A 16,401-nucleotide genomic window follows, 5' to 3' on the forward strand; every position below is an offset into this window, starting at 1 on the left:
AAAGTCTACTTGTGGACTTGTGTGGTGAGCAGTTTATCTGAGCATTTTTTTTCAGTTGAACTTAAACGGAATGTAGAGGCGTGAAGGAGGTAAAAGTATTTCACAAGGGAAATAAGAGAAAAGAGTAAAACACGTGCAACAGCTTTTCCTCTTTAGAGTCCCGACTCCCAGACTGAGCGCCATTGGTAGCCTACTATTGTGCATACGTTTCATCATAACCATTAATTTCTACCACCTGGGCCGAGCCTGGGGAGTTTTCTAAATGCATCCTATGAAAACACACATTTTAAAAGGACTACTATAGGCTATAGTTACCATATCTAGGTAGTAGGGACTAAAATACTAAGTGCTATATTGAAATGCATTAAAATCACAGCTTATGGACTTTTGCATGTCTGACTTGTGCAGCATCACACAGAGCTCAACTGCGCCCTCTAGCTGTGCAACCTGAGCCATGGTGCCGTAATATCCATTATTAAAGGATATAGAGAAACACTTTTAACAAATGAGTAATTCTTTCAACATTCACCGACTGAAGCTCCAGAAAGAGGAACAATCGTTGTTTTTCTTTGTCTTGTGTGACAGCAAACTGAATATCGTTTAGTTTAGAACAGTTGGTCGGACAAAACCTGCAATTTGAATATTAATATGAATAATAACAGAAAGAAAAAGAGAGGTTGTGATCATCAGAGGTAAAATGCAGGAAAACACAATCACAATCATAAAAGAAACAAACCTCCCTTTACTTGAGTCTTTACTTTAAAAATGTTTTTTATTTATTAATACAGTGGTATACTTAAAATTGTGTTGCAGAGGAGAAAAAAAAGTCAGCCACAAGTGAAGAGCTAATATCCAATTAAAGCCGTGTTATATCTAAAAATAAAATGGTACTGGTGTGCCATACATCATATATTGTCTATTAGTACAAAAATACATTTAAGGGCACACAATACAGCATCCAGTATCACAAATCAGTGAGGGGGACACTTTGAGAGCACACCCTTTTTAAAAGAACATGTTTTAAATGTATTTTAGCCCAAGCACTTTTCTGATCCTCAAAGAGCCTTAAAAAGAGCTGTTTTTGTGACCATGACATAGTGTGAATATATCGGTAGAAAAGATGTGATGTATTGTTGTTAGGTTACAAGTTCCAAGGCTCGAGGTTATATCCAGTATACAAAGATAACCACGTTCACTGTCTTCGACTTTTTAAAACATGTTTTCTCTAAGTTTTATACAAAAAAGAAAGACATACAAAAAGTTCATTTACAAACAAAAGAAACAAGGCAATATGCTAGCTTTATTTACAGCCACTTCTTTCCGTTTTTTTCTTTTCTTTCTTGAGTAATGCATAGCAGATAAAAGAAGAGCATACCTTTGTTATCCTTTATAAATGGTTATTGTGTGCTAAACCCAAGTTCATTTATACAAAGGGTTCACAAAAAATGGCAAACAAATGACATTATACCATAATTTATCATAACTTATTTTGTTTTACTGAATGAAAAGTGAATAATCTGCAGATAAGGCATCACTGCTTATTTGTGTGTGAGTGCGAGAGTGCACAGAGAGAAGACGAGAGCGAGAGAGAGAAACAGATGCTAGAAAGGAACAGAGGAGGCTACTGGACCTGAGTTAAGAACATGCATAGATCTCCCTCAGGCTGGAAGGAGAGACGTGTCTCTGGAAGAAATTAAGCTACAAGATATCACTGAAGGAAAAGGAAAAATACAGGAAGAACGTCTCTAAAGAGTGTGCTGCTTGGGTTAATGTCCAGCTCATGTTTTGCCAACTTCTTCAACCGATACTTGTCACCGTCACTGGTTTAATTTAACCTCACTTCTGTCTCAAACCTTCATTAAAATTTCCTCAATGTGGAAAAAAAACGTGGAGATACATGTTTGTATTCAGTCACCTGAACTGAAAAACAACAAGATGTTGACTGGTAATTGACTTCACAAGTACAATTTTAGTAAATCTTCTCTATACTACTATATATACTGTATGCATATATAGCATAAATTTACCAACACAGATTTTTGACGCATTTATGCTGCCTCAAAAACCTCATCTATATTCATGTAATAATTACATTAAACATCTCCTTATATATAGTGTCAATCCTCAGTGGCATGGTGCATGCATCCATGGTTTCATTTCACATCAAAACTTCAAAATGGGGAAAGAGTTTAAAGAACAGCTTGTAATCATCAGTGTCTCGCCTTCATCCAAGGGTGCAGTAAACAGCACTGACTGGATCTTCTTCATACTCCATTATATGGTGTGTGTGTTTGGAGTGCATCTGTCAGTGTGTGTGTGTGTGTGTGTGTGTGTGTGTGTGTGTGTGTGTGTGTGTGTGTTTGGAGTGCATCTGTCAGTGTGTGTGTGTGTGTGTGTGTGTGTGTGTGTGTGTGTGTGTGTGTGTGCGCATCCTCTTCAGTTGACACCCCATGGTTCCACATTCAGTAACATCACACCTGCTGGTCCGTCCTTAAAAGTGGTCAATGAGCACAGAAACACAGTTGGCTCCCACCAGGTAGTTGGGGTCTCCAGGGAGAGACTTGTTCTGCCAGCTTTTTGGGTCACCTGCGGACAGACAGATGGCGGCATAGTGAGTGATAACAGCTGCCTTTTTCTGCTAATTTCAAACTGTAATGCATTTCATAAGCACTATATACTTGCAAATTCCTCTTCACACCACAACAATCTATTACAAACTCAAGTCTAATTTCAAAACAGCACTCACTGCAGCGCTTGATTGAACCTATTGTTAGTCATCTTATCTAGTATCACATGGTTTTGTGGCCTATGAAAGCCATTTATTATGTTTATTGAATGTCCCCAGCATGAGTCACTGGATGGATCGAGTGTAATTGCAATTATAAACAGTGAGGTCTGTGACAAGAGGAAAGGTCCAGTGATCAATCAAAGTAAGCGCAGCCAGCTCGGCAGAGCTCCACGGATACAGTACGGACTAACTATGGATACGGCCTCCTCCACAATCTGTAAACTGTCAAGCTTGTGCTCAATTCTGGCTGACATGGCAGAGATGAATGTGACCCAAGCACTATCTCCTGTTCAGTTATGCAAAAATGTAAGGCAGCGGGAGAAAGCAACACAAAAAACTCAGATACTTTATATTAAGTTCTGAAGACGTTAGATGTTGTGTCACTCTGCCTTCTTGGCAGGGTGATGGGTTTAATAGTCGGCTCATATTATTGGGCTCCAACGGCTTCTTTCCTTTTTGGCTGATTGTTGATCACAGGGTTCATCCCCAGCTAAATAATACTATAACGCAATCCTGGTTCATTTGACAACCGACTAACTCAGCTAGGTTCCTTTTTGGATCAACCGTAAAACAACTACACTTGGACGAGCGCCTCTTCATCCATGCTGGCCGCTGGTGGGGGATTTGCTTGAGAAATACTGGATACTGGAAAGGAAAGGTAGACCAGAGCAACCCTCTGCGAGCCAGCGTTTACATTCTTCTCTGCTCATTAACATTTTCTTTCACACACACACAGTTAGAGAGTGAGCGAAGCTGAGACACTAATGAAGTCAAATGTCAAATAATTTTTCCAAAAGCACACTTTTAGCGCCCAAACGCTGATCTTTAGAACGTCAAATAAAAATAATAAAATCTGAGTTTTGAGTGTTTGACTTTCCCGTATAGGTGTGAGTTTTCCTTCAGTTCCTCGGATATGGAAAGCACAGGTCACATCACATGTCAGACTGTCGAAGTGGTAACATTACATTACTCAAGTAGGTCAAAAACTCCACAGGGTACTTTTAAGCAATACATATCTTAAGTGGTCAAGCCTAGACAATGCGATATTGCATATTTCGATGTCAACGTCTGCCATTTCATTTAATTCCGTCGCACACTAAGATATTTTTACTTGTGTCAGAGTGGTTCTGATTTCAGTCTGTAGGTTCGCACGGTCATCTACAGTTCAACACACTATACACAGAAGAGAGGAGGTCAGATGCAGTGAGTTGTATAGGAGGAGGAAGGAGAAGCAAAGTGAGAAAAACCAGAGAAGGAACAGGAGAAGGCCAGAGAGCGGCCTTGCTTCACAATAAGAGGATTAGGACTCAGCCCGATAATCCTCCCACAATTCAGCAGGACAACAGAGTGAGCTCACGTCTCATTCAGCCCTCCAAGTCTTATCCTTAAAATGAGGCTAATTAGCAGCTAATCCTGACCATTGCCAAAATTACCACTGTTTTAGAAGATGTGAGAGGGACAGTGGGAAGAAAGGGGAAAGGAGGAATTAGTTCCTTTCTTCATTTTCTTTTTTTTTTTTTAACTTTCTTAGCAGGAGCTCAACTTGAGCTCGTTGAGCTTATATTATTTCTCAAACGTTTGTTTGCTTAAATACATGCTAGACTAAATGATGGCATACTAAAAGTAGCTTGTCTTGGTTTTAATTTCCATTAATATGATTTGTGCAACATTCTCCCTTTATCTCATTTCTGTTTGAAAAATGAATCCGTTTTGTGGTTTTACAGGAACTTCTTTTATCAGCTGGTCTAGTAAATGGCCAAGTTTCATCAGCAAGTAACCTTTTACTGACAGGGGGTTACAATTATCTACATCATCTCCAGCAGCTGCTGAGAGCTGTGCATCGTTTATCTAGTTTCCCATCTATCACTTCCCAGTTTTTCCAAGATCCAATTTCACTCATTTTAGACCAATTTACTAGGACAATTATATGTATTGTCACCTGAGAACCATCTTAAATAAGAACAACACTAAGCTAGACAGAACCTACATTTGGAGAGCTATATTTTGACACAGTAACAAGATGTCTGTAACTTTTGTTCTTCTTCTGCAGGATAAAGACAGGCATTATTGGTTATGACATTGTCCCAATTTCCAGAGAGATCTATAAAAGCTGTTCTTCAGGTCAGAATTTGGGTGGCTATGTGAGAAAAATCTATCCGAGCAGAGCAGCATGCATTATTCTTCTACCTGGTGAAATTAAAATATTATACAGCCAAGCGTCTGATGAATGAATGTTAAATGAAATCAGAGAAACTTGTTAAAATGACTCAAGAGGTGAAAAAAAAAGAGAGAAATACTGGAATTTCAGGATGTAAAAACAATGAGGCGGGACTTTGATTTGAACACCAAATAAAGAACCAGTGATAGTGATTTTGAGATTGAGTGGGTGAGTTAACTAAGATAAATTATGACAATGAATCAATCAAAGCAATACTAGATATTTCCCCCTAGATTGATTTTCAGACATGTTGAGAGAGACCAATCATATCAGATTTTCAAATTCAGTTCACAAATTTGTCTTTGATTTTGGATTAAGAAAACCAAAACTAGGGGTAAGATCTACAAATCATTATAATAAAACAGTGACCCACAACCCTCAAATAGTCACAAAGCCAACCCAAACGACCCCGAAGAACAGAGAGCACAGCATACCCGACGAGGAGTCGGAGGATTTTAGAGCAAAAGACCAACCATCAGGGGTCATAGACGCACAGTGAGGTAAGCGCAGCTCCACAGGCTTCAAAAACTTGAGGCCATGAGGTCCACACATCACCAGAGGGCTGAGCAGAGTCTCTCCTGGAAATACAAACACAGAATGAAAGGAGATTAAAAGTTAACGCATACAAGCAGGTTTCAAATGCAAACAGTGCTGGAGAGAGAGAGAGAGAGAGAGACACATTATATATATATATATATATATATTATATATATATATATAATATATATATATAATATATATATATATATATATATATATATATATATATATATATATATATATATATATATATATATATACACACACACACATATATATACATACATACATACATACATACATACATATACACACACAAGTTACCTTTCTCCTTGTCGAGTGGCGGCAGGATGCTGTTGTCTCTGCAGACCTTGAAGTAGATCTCCTGCTCCACACCTTCAGGGATGGCACCCTGTGGGATAATGATGCTGACACCCGTCTCAATGGAGCTCAGGACGCCACCGTTAGAGTTGAAGATACCTCGAGCTGTTGCAACCACCGTGTGGCCCTCATCTTCATCCTCGTCATCATCCAGGGCACTAGGACTGAAGGGGAATAAATCGCTACTTTCGCACTACTCATATTCAATAGAATACTTAAACTTTGAAACTGTCAAATTGAGTTTGTTACCTCACAGGGATGGCCTTGGGCACAGCGTTAATGTTGTTGTGCTGGTGTTTGGAGCGGTGGTCCATAGTGCGTGTGAAAGTGTCCAGGCCACTGTCGGGGTCTGTGTTCTGGGGCTGCGCGGCTATCGGAGGCTTCACTGGGCTGGAGCTCTGGCCCTGTTTCAAACACAGCAACAGTGAGGCTAAGAGCTTGGAGATGAACATATTTATGTAACCACCAACAATCAAAAGATGGCATAAATAGCTTCTAAGAGAGAACTGAGCAGATTCAGTGTAAATGTACATCAACTAGGATGTCCAAAATCAAGTAACGGTCCGATGAGGAAAGAGAGTAAGGGGAGCAAAACTACTCTGATTCATGGTTTTTAGCGTCGGTTATTAATAACCCTTACGTAACAGTTATTTCAGATAAATCTGCTCTTTGTAAAATGGAAATTAAGTTTGAGAAAAAAATTACAGTTTTAAGAGTTTTGAAAAAGTAAACTCAAAAGTAAAGAAATTCCTGTAACCCCCTGTAATAAACTGTTAATATACAGTGAGGTCAGTATGAGATCTTAAAAAAAATCTGCTTACCTTTGGAGCAGTGTCAGGCTTTTCATTGGGCAGAAGGTTGTGGTTGAATTTAGGACTGTCGAACATGCGTGCAAAAGGCTTGGCTGACGTGGTGTAGGGCTTGGGCGCGTAGCGGTTGTAGCTGGTTGCTGGTGGAGCTGTTTTTGGAGGATGTTCACTAGTGCCATTAACTGGAGACTTCTCAGGGAAACTCTTGTGAGGCAGGAAGTTGGTCTGGACAGTGTCGTCTCGGCCAGGAGGTTTGGCTGTGGAAGACCCATGAGGTGAGCCAAAGAGCTCTACAGTGTGTGGAATCATGTTCATTTTTTGCAGCGTGTGGTACAGATGCATCTTCACATGATTACAATCTTGTATTAGATAATAAAATCCCCACGTCAGTTGTTTTCCTTTGATTGAAGACGGTTCATTTTTACCTTCAGGTGCCGGTTTGGGCAGTATGGCTGGTGGCAGAGAAGGCGTCATCTGGGGAATTGGTTCATATTTTTTCTCCACTGGAATAGGTTTCTCCACCGACTCCGTCCTTAATCACAAGACCAAACCATAAATTCAAGATTCACAGTAGAAATGGCATTATCTATAAAAAAAACATAACTGATGCTAAAAGTAGATTAGATTAATGCGTCTTTTCCAACTTTCCCTCCAACTAAAAATATGTTCCATAAGAACAATACATGTGACGAGCCTCACCTGGGGTAGTTGTTAGTGGTTGGAGCTTGTGGCTGGGGTTTGCTAGGACCGACCTGGAGCCTGTCAAAGTAAGACAGCTGTTTCCTGTAGTAGTCCTCGTCCTCATCAGGGTCGTAAGGGTTGGAGCGCACAATGTCATCAGCTACCTCGGACGGAGGCTGCTGAGGCCCTGGGGTTCTGGGTTGGTGTGATAAAAAGTTAAGCAGGTCAAAAACAAGTCAGATGGTGAGATCAGAGCAAGGGAAGAGGAGTTAGCGATGGCATATGGCCAAAATAAAGGCTTGAGTAAATTGTTCAATAATGAGGAATTAAAGTGACAAATTCCACAATTTAATTCCAATATGTGTTTGAAAAATTGCATAAACATGGGCTTACCTAAAGGTCTTCTCTTGATCCAGGTTGCTCAGAGAATTAGCTTTTGGGATTACCCCGCCTGCTTTCAAAGGTAAATCAGCTGCCTGTAATAGCAAAAACAATTAACTTTACTCAACAGGACAAAATATTAAGAATGTGAACTTCCAATGTGCTTATTTCTCAAGAAGTTGAAGAGTAAATGTTCAAGTTAAGTACACTAGTAACAACTATAACGGCATTAGGTGATAAAGCTAAACAGTTTACCTTGTTCCCAGATGAATCCCCTGCATCTCTGGCTCTATCCACGGACACAGAGCGTTTGTTCTCAAACATCTTGACCCTTGTCAGGACTGACTGTGGCCGCATGGCGGGGTCTTGTGGTTCGTCTCTGGCGGGGAAAAACTTTGGAGCCTCCGCAGGAGACGGTGATGGGGCGTCTGCTTTGGGAGGTGGTGTGGGGCTGGTGTCAGAGTTCACAGGAACAGGGTCATACTGCTGAGGTTTGTAGCTCTTTTGTTGCGGCGTTAGTCCCTGGTTATACGTAGGCCGCTGGGCAGCGGGGTCTGGGGAGTGGCCAGCTGACGGGTACGTGCTCAGGTGCGAATCCTGGTTGTAATGCAGGTCCGGCCCTGAAGCAGGAGGTGGAGGATCATCATAGCGGACAGGAGCTGGACCTGTTGGTTTACCGTAGCGAGGCCGTCCGTCGAATCCCTGCTGAGGTGGGGGCTCGTCGTAGCGGAGAGGAGGAGTGTACTGGGAGTCAGAGCCGTCACCGTACGGTAAACGGGGATCGTAGCCCTGGGAGTTGGCAGTAGAGAGTGGTTGGTTGTAGGGGTTCCACTGTTGGTGGTCATAATGAGGCACACTGTTCTCGTAGGCCGGGTTAGAGTCATAGTTTCTGTGCTTTGGTTCTGGGTAACCACCTCCGCTGCTGACTCCACTGCTGCTGACATCATACCGACTGGGTGGGTGGTCGTAATCTCTGTATGGCTGCTGGTCAGGGTGATATCCCTGCTGAGGGTTGTAAGTCACAGGCTTCATGCTGTGGTTGATTCTCACTGTGTTGTCTACGCTGTATGGATCCTTCTGAAACATCTACAAAAAAAATACACAACAAATAATAAGGTTAACAACTGCACAGGATCCACTAACATATTGCACAGACAGAAAATTTGTAATGTGAAAAACTGGACATACAAAGATCCGTTGAAAAGATGAGAAAATTAGAATATTAAAAGACGTCTGTTAAATTAATTGCAGAAGAAAAAACCAGAAGGGAAAGACCTGAAATAGAGAAACTGAGAGGGAGGGTTACTGATCAGATCGTATACTAGATTAAATAGAAATAGCAGCACAGATAAACACTTATTGCAGCTTAAAAACATCACAAGGTACCACTGCAGCTCCAAATTAACATTGAAAATTAATCAAGAAAAAATAACAAAGTAAAAAAAAAAAAATACAACAAAACAATGGGATGCATTTTTCTTGTCTAATTTGAGAGAATGGGAATTTGGTATACAAGTGTAAAATAAACTACTTATAGAATGCCTATTGATAATTTGATTAATACTTTGGGGTTTCTTACACAATGTGTGCACCGCTGCATTCACAAGGGAAAATGTCACCCACTGTCTTGGTGCAATTATTAAGGCAACATAAACATCCACAATAATATTTGACATTACAGCACATACCGATTGTACAAAAATAAATCATAATCATCGAGAAGTAACCATTAATTATCCATCCTAATCAGCAGAACATTTTAGTTTTGCTGGTCTTTGTTGCTTGGCTATGGCTACATAAATTAAAAATTGAAAATTGTTGGAGAATTAATGGCTACTTTTACAAGGAAACAATCCATTCAATCTACACTGAAAAATACAGCACAAAGAGATCTACTTATAGTGGTTAACAGATGAGGCAAACATGTTGCAGCCATGCAAAGAGAATAAGTGACAGCGAGAGTCGCAAGTTTCCACTGCTCCCTTACATGGAGGCATATCAGTGCAGCCATCATCTCCAAGCCCACTGTTGTTTAACCGCATTGCTCACCCGTGCACACACATACACACTCTTGCACGCCCACAAACACATCTCTGTCTCTTCTGGGCAGCACTGTGGTCAGCAGACATGCATGGCGGAAGGAGAGAGAGATAGAAGCATGGCAGCAGCAGGAGGTAGGTAGGTAGACAGGCAGTAGCAGCACAGGAGGTCAGCCGCGTCAGACCGAGCTCGGCTGAGTCAGTTCACGGAGTGTCCGGTGGCGGGCAGATGGATACCTTTGGTTCTGAACTGGCCAGTCCAGATTGCAGGGGTTCTGGTGTGACGCTCTGAGGAGCTAGCTCAGGAGTGGGCCTCCTAAGTGAGCCAGCCTCTGGGATGGGGCTTGGCTGGCTGTGAGGAGCGGCAGGAGCCTCGTCAGGGCTAAGACCCCCTACAGTTTTTACAGTAACGTCGACAGCAGGAGGCACTGTCTCAGCCAGGGGCTCAGGCTGCTGGGGGACCCTAGGGACGGCAGCAGCCTCTGCTTTCTGTGAAGTGGTTCAGAAATGTTTAATAACACGCGCTGACACTATGGTGCAGTATTAACAAGTGCTACTACCTTTACAGCCCCACTACAACGGTCTGCTCCTCACTTGTGCCTACAACATACAACCAATCACCCTCCTCCACATTTAACAGTAGCTGTAGATCAACCAATGTCATGTGAGAGTTAGGAATTAGCAGCAGGACAAGTTTTCATTGTTAGAGTATACTAATTAGATTTTAATGCTACGGTTACAATACAGTAGTTTCTTTTCTTTCCCCTTTTATGTTCATTAACACATCATGAGACGACAAACATTTAGATTTGGGTGTCACAACGGCCAATTGGGTGTTGATAAGTAGATTTCACAGGTACACTGGATTAACACTGGCATTTCCAACATGCACATAATACTTTGTGTCGTATCGCCACAGTCCCAATCACAGGTAAAACAAAAAGGTAAGAAGTGCACATAGGTGAGTACTGGTACAGACACTTTGACAAACAAGTTTCTTTTCCCAGTGACATCAGCAACAGTCACACCAATAAGACAGCTTGTGGTAATATAGATTACAAGAGTAACAGTAAAACTTTTCAAGTACTTTTCCTTTTCAAAAAAATAAAAAACACACGCTCACAAACATCAATCAACAAACAGATATAGGCCAATAGATAAAATAAATATATATATATATTATATAATATTTATACATTATATACCTGACCACAGAAGTTTTCACTTTTGCACTGATATTGTTTGGTAACAGTAGATAGACAGAGTAACTGCAAAAAAAAGTGCCTTCAATAGCGCCGCCAGAAAACCCTTCTAACGCAAATCACGTCCTCCAGACAACAGGGAAGATGTGCAGCTCTCAGAAACGCTACCTGCTGCGGAACTGGTGCCTTGAATCCAGCCGGGTCGATGCGGTTCAGGGGGTCCGGCTGCACTGTGTGCTGGTAGCTAGCGTAGCCAGGGGGCTCCTGGATGACAGGCGGGTCCTCACGGACGGGCTCAGAGGAGCGGGTGATGGCAGGCTCCGTGGGTAGACCCACGTCATCATTCAGCGTTTCGTCCAGCTCCTGGTCGGTGTAGGCTCCGCCCTCTGTGTCCGTGTCCTCGTAGTCGGAGGTGTGGCGGCTGTCGGTGCTATACATGGAATACTCACTGCCTGGTGCCGACAGGTAAGACAGACGGTCGTCGTGGATGTCCAGGTCATCCTCGGCTGCCCCATCAGCCTGGGAAACAAGAGGTAAAGTGAGAGAGGGAGCGAGAAAAGACCATTTCCAGTCTACCCGGCTGTTTGTGTGCACGTGTGTGTGTGTGTGTGTGTGCATGTGTGTGTGTGTGTTTGTTTGTTTCTGAGTGTGCGCATCTTACCTTGCCCTCTGAAACCCACACCAACTGGTTCTGCTGCTGCTGGATTGTGTCCTTCAGCGCACCAAACCAACCATCATTCATGTTGTTCAAGTTAATGGTCGCTGAATATACAGAGAGGAGAGTGCAGAAGGTAAGAAAAAAAACATCTCTCCAATCAAATGAGTAACAACAATGTATCCCAAATTAGCATTTAAGTACAACAATAGAATCATAATTAAACATTCCTTCTAGATATGCACTCTAACCCATAAATGATCTGCCATGATTAGCATCATGCCAGTAAAGGACACCAGAGTCATTTTGAAGGTGCTCTTTCCCACTTAATATGGTTGCCAGCCAGTTAATATTTTGTATGATTCTAAGAGGGAATAATAGCCATCACAATGAAGGTTAAGGAGCAAGTTCATTGTTTCTGAATAAAATGTGCAAACAAATCACAACAGACTAGGAAGAGACAGTTTAAATGCAAACTTTCACTCTCAAGGACATGGCAAGGTAGTTTAGGGGTAACTTCCCGCATTGCTTCGTCCCATGTGGCAGATTCTTAACATAAAAATAGTCAAATTTTATCTGTTTTTAAGTTGATTATAAAGTAATTATAGTTGATCATGATTATGAGAATAATTGAGAATAAATGATTCTCAGAATAACTTTCAAATGAAATCCTGTGGATAAAAGGCATAGAATAGAGGTACAAATGCAGCTCATTGTGTAATAGTTATTTGGACTGAAGATTATGGGAAGAATCTTTGTATGTACTGCACAGACTGAATATGGACCCGTACTTGTATAGCGCGTTTCTAGTCTACCGACCACTCAAAGCGCTTTAACACTACATGACATAATTCACCCATTCACACACTGATGAGGAGCTGCCATGCAAGGTGCCACATCAGGACTATCGACAATTCATACACCGTAGGCGCAGCTACGGGAGCAATTTAGGGTTAAGTGTCTAGCAGAGCCCACGATCGAACCGCCGACCCTCTTATTGAAGGACGACCCTGCTCACCACTGAGCCACAGTCGCCCACAATATGAGCTGTGAAGAATGCTCTTTACACTTCTCTAATATCTTTATTACCAACAGATGCTCCTAAAGCATGGTCACACCACAACACTTGACAGACAGAGTGCATGCTGAAAAAGGGCCCTGTGGGGACTCTTGTGTGACAGTCAGTGCTGAACAAGCAAGCGTTCGCTTGTAAGGAGTGTGACAGACAGCCATAGCCTCCAACACTGCGGCACTCAATTGTCAACTGCCTTTGAAATCTGTCTGTGCTGCCTGTAACATATCTACCGTTCCCTTCCATTTGTTTGGAGCCCCCCGCCCCCATCCCACTAGACTCACTGGTGAAGAGGTGGTGGTTGTTCTTCCTTAATTTGAGGGCTCGTTCAAAAAGCTTCCTGGCACTCTTCCTAGACTCAGGGCAGAGGCGGGTCCTCATAGTCTTCACACCCTGCTTTGTGTCTGGGTTGAGAAACACCACAATCGGATACCACTGAGCGTAGTTCAGACGGTCCACTGCATTAGGGGTGATGTCCAGCACTGCATGCTTGTCCTTCATACACAGAGAAAACATAACTTGGTATTATTTCCATATAGTCAGCATTAACCCTGATTAAAGTTCAAGAGTATTAGATAGAATACTATATGGCCAACACCATAATGATTCAATAGCATTAACAAGTTCAGAACACCAGAGGGCAGCACTGGAACATATTAGCTCAGCCATCTTCTCATTACAAAAACAAATCTGTCGAAAGATGTTTATACCTCAACCTTTCGTAAGTATTTCTAAATACGTGTGCATATCTTGCTTCTTACCCGGTCAATTATCTGTTTGATGGTGTGCAGGCGAATGATACCGGAGTTCTTCTGGTCGGTTCCTGCATCCCTGGGTTCACTCCCTATAAAAGACAAATGTACAGAGTTACTGCATCACATCAACACAAGAGGCAAATCACAATATAACTTGGCTGTGCCCGAATCAGATATTTCTGTGGCGTGCATTTGTCGACTCCCAACAACAGAGCTGTTAAATACAGAATAATAATCTCCGTACGGGAGAGGACAAGTGTACGTTTGTGAAAACAGCTAGATAGTAGCAGCCAATTCATGCAATAGTCATTAGGTATTTTGGGTAGGTTTAGGTAAATGTAATTCAGTGGTGTATGAATGTGCGTGCAACTGCATGTAACAGTATAAATTATGGTGCAAGAAATGCATTATGTGAGAAACAGTGACATGAAATATGCGCATACAAGAGCATGAGGGTCATTTTGGGATTAATGAGAATACAGTGTCATTGTAAGCCTCGGGGATTTAAGCAAGGATGTGAAGAGGGGTTTATGATTCACATAAAGATAAGCAATGGTTTCCTGCCCAGACACACAAGGTTCAAAAGAGGGCAGTCATCTCACCAGGGTGCAGTATAGTAATGACTCAAACACACCACAGGGCTTAATTTCTAACATTTCTCATTGCTAATAGGATCCATGATCTGAAAACACTGCTCTGATCTACCCAAAAACATTTTAGGGAGAGCAGATAAAAACAGCCATGCAACAAGTCAAGATTTAAGCAGCAATGTTAAAACATTAAACATTAATTTTAATGTTAGGAGTCAGTTATGTCCGTGCAATATAAAACAGTCAGTTTTGTCTGATATATAATACACTCTATGTTTTTGTACAGTAGCATCACAGAGGTGGTTTAATGTGGTCCACTTTGTGAGCCATAAAATGACCCATTTTAATCAGATTCATAGTGATACATTTTTGGTTCAGCTCGTACATGGACCCAATATCAAAGTATTTGGAGGCAATTTTAACATGAACACATACATAAATGGTTTATTTTTTCAGCTGACTGCGGAGATGGTTGAAGATGAGACTATTTCATCTCATATCATATTTTTGGGTGGTATTGTGGGCACTTTTAGAAAGAAAATCTATCGATTCCATTTGCATGGCCTGAATGCTATGTTAATTTGGTCATTTTAGCGTCTGAGATTTCATGGGCAAATAGGGAGCAATGTAGTAGAACAATCATATAAATGGGTGACAACTTTTGGAAACCCAAATAAACTCATTCCCAGTCTATTCTGCACTATTTGGTAATTTCCTAATGATTTTATTGAAAAGCAACTCCACACATCTTAGTGGGCATATTAACTGAACAGCTCCACATGCTGCCTTGCTGTTGTCTTTCTACATACATTAAGGAGGGGAATACCACTGAATTTTACTATAAAACACAGTCAAATAAAGGTTACTGTATATAAATAAGCATTCACTAATTTCTAATGATCAACATGCAATATCACAATGGCAAACAGCTCCTTAAGAGATTTAAATTTGGGCAAAAAGTGTAGAATGGAAAACAAAAATGAATTCTCAACAATAACCTTTTTTGTATCATATCTAATGTAAGTGTTTATATAAATGTGATCCATGCTAATGCAGCAGTGGTTTGTACAATCTTATATATATTTTCATTGATGCTATTTTCTTTGCCAGAGTCAAGTGCATCTCAGGCAATAAATTAAGTACAATATTAAGGGTAGATTTTCTTTCCAACGAGAAAATTACATCGAAACAAAAAGAAAAAAAGCTGCGTGTAAGTATGATATTGCAGTCAGGTCTTCTGTGATTCGTTTTACAATCATGCTAGTATATACTAAAACAATCTTTATTGCCAATTGTATTGACAAATGTGAATTCCTTAAATCAAGTGCTATTCCCCTACACGCATCGTTGAAACATCTATAGACCAGATTGCCACCAAACACTAGTTTACAGATTATCACTGAATCAATAAAACAAATAAAAGTTGATGCACTAAGTGACATACTTTCCCCTCCTTGTTGTTGCTGTGTTTCTGAAAAGAAAATACAGTTACACAAACATCACTGGAGTTAAGCAAATAAACATCAAGGAATGGAATCACTTTTTATATGGGTGTCTACTGAATATATGTGTGTGGTTGCACTGGCATGTGTTGTGCACTTATTGAAATGAAATACCGAGTGTTGAAATAAAAATCCCACGTTAAAGAAGCAATCTATGAAGTAAGAGGGAACGGGCACGGACTAAAATGAACGAATGTATGCAGCTCTGCTTGGAGTGTAGAAGAGTGAACCATAAACAAAGATGAAGAAAGAGAGAAGCTATACATACACAGAGGAAATCATTTTTGTCACGGCATTGTTATGGCAATCTCTACGGCAGAGCAACACATTTAAATGAAAAGAAGAGAGTCACAGGCAGAAGTAATGCATGGTGAACGTCTATTTCCACTGGCCACAAGTCAGCAAATCACTTACAGGAGGATTGACGACTGTAAATATTTTATGGATGCTAAGAAGTTAAATAGCCCTCAGGTGCAGTGTGTGATGCCTACATTAAGAGTGTGGTTTCCTATCAATGCATGACAGACAGTAGCTCACAACACAAGAGAGGGTGATCGGTTCTTTATCACTTACTTGCTAGTTCAAATATGTCTGGCTCTTCCCTGGCCAGTTTCTCTCTGGCCACGTCTGCTATTGGCCCAAAGAGAACCACAGGCCTCAGGAACCCAGCTAGAAGAACATAACCAAGTCATGGAACGTACCAAAGGTCATCATGCATCACTTACAAACTACAATGCTGTTACCATATTAGAAAATATTCGTAATGGACAATTTAACAACTTTGCAAT

At 41.1% G+C, this 16,401-nt stretch overlaps 1 protein-coding gene across 1 annotated transcript in view; it reads right to left on the reverse strand.

Annotated features, from left to right (window-relative positions):
- Nucleotides 1-753: 753 nt before the first annotated feature.
- The window catches only part of tjp1a (tight junction protein 1a), a gene marked incomplete at its 5' end in the record, with an annotated part of 96,090 nt that continues 80,442 nt past the window's right edge, over nt 754-16,401 (reverse strand). The window contains 16 exons of the mRNA XM_079216855.1: nt 754-2,586; nt 5,441-5,584; nt 5,871-6,091; nt 6,177-6,331; nt 6,749-6,993; nt 7,162-7,268; nt 7,436-7,612; nt 7,811-7,893; nt 8,054-8,884; nt 10,075-10,326; nt 11,190-11,558; nt 11,701-11,801; nt 13,051-13,261; nt 13,528-13,610; nt 15,556-15,582; nt 16,187-16,282. Of these exons, the coding sequence (XP_079072981.1) occupies nt 2,492-2,586; nt 5,441-5,584; nt 5,871-6,091; nt 6,177-6,331; nt 6,749-6,993; nt 7,162-7,268; nt 7,436-7,612; nt 7,811-7,893; nt 8,054-8,884; nt 10,075-10,326; nt 11,190-11,558; nt 11,701-11,801; nt 13,051-13,261; nt 13,528-13,610; nt 15,556-15,582; nt 16,187-16,282 (3,197 nt within the window). The 3' untranslated portion in view covers nt 754-2,491. The remainder of the gene's footprint in view (nt 2,587-5,440; nt 5,585-5,870; nt 6,092-6,176; nt 6,332-6,748; nt 6,994-7,161; nt 7,269-7,435; nt 7,613-7,810; nt 7,894-8,053; nt 8,885-10,074; nt 10,327-11,189; nt 11,559-11,700; nt 11,802-13,050; nt 13,262-13,527; nt 13,611-15,555; nt 15,583-16,186; nt 16,283-16,401) is intronic.

Source organism: Taurulus bubalis (genome assembly GCF_910589615.1).
Source record: "Taurulus bubalis genome assembly, chromosome: 4".
In the NCBI taxonomy this organism is placed as follows: Eukaryota; Metazoa; Chordata; class Actinopteri; order Perciformes; family Cottidae; genus Taurulus; species Taurulus bubalis.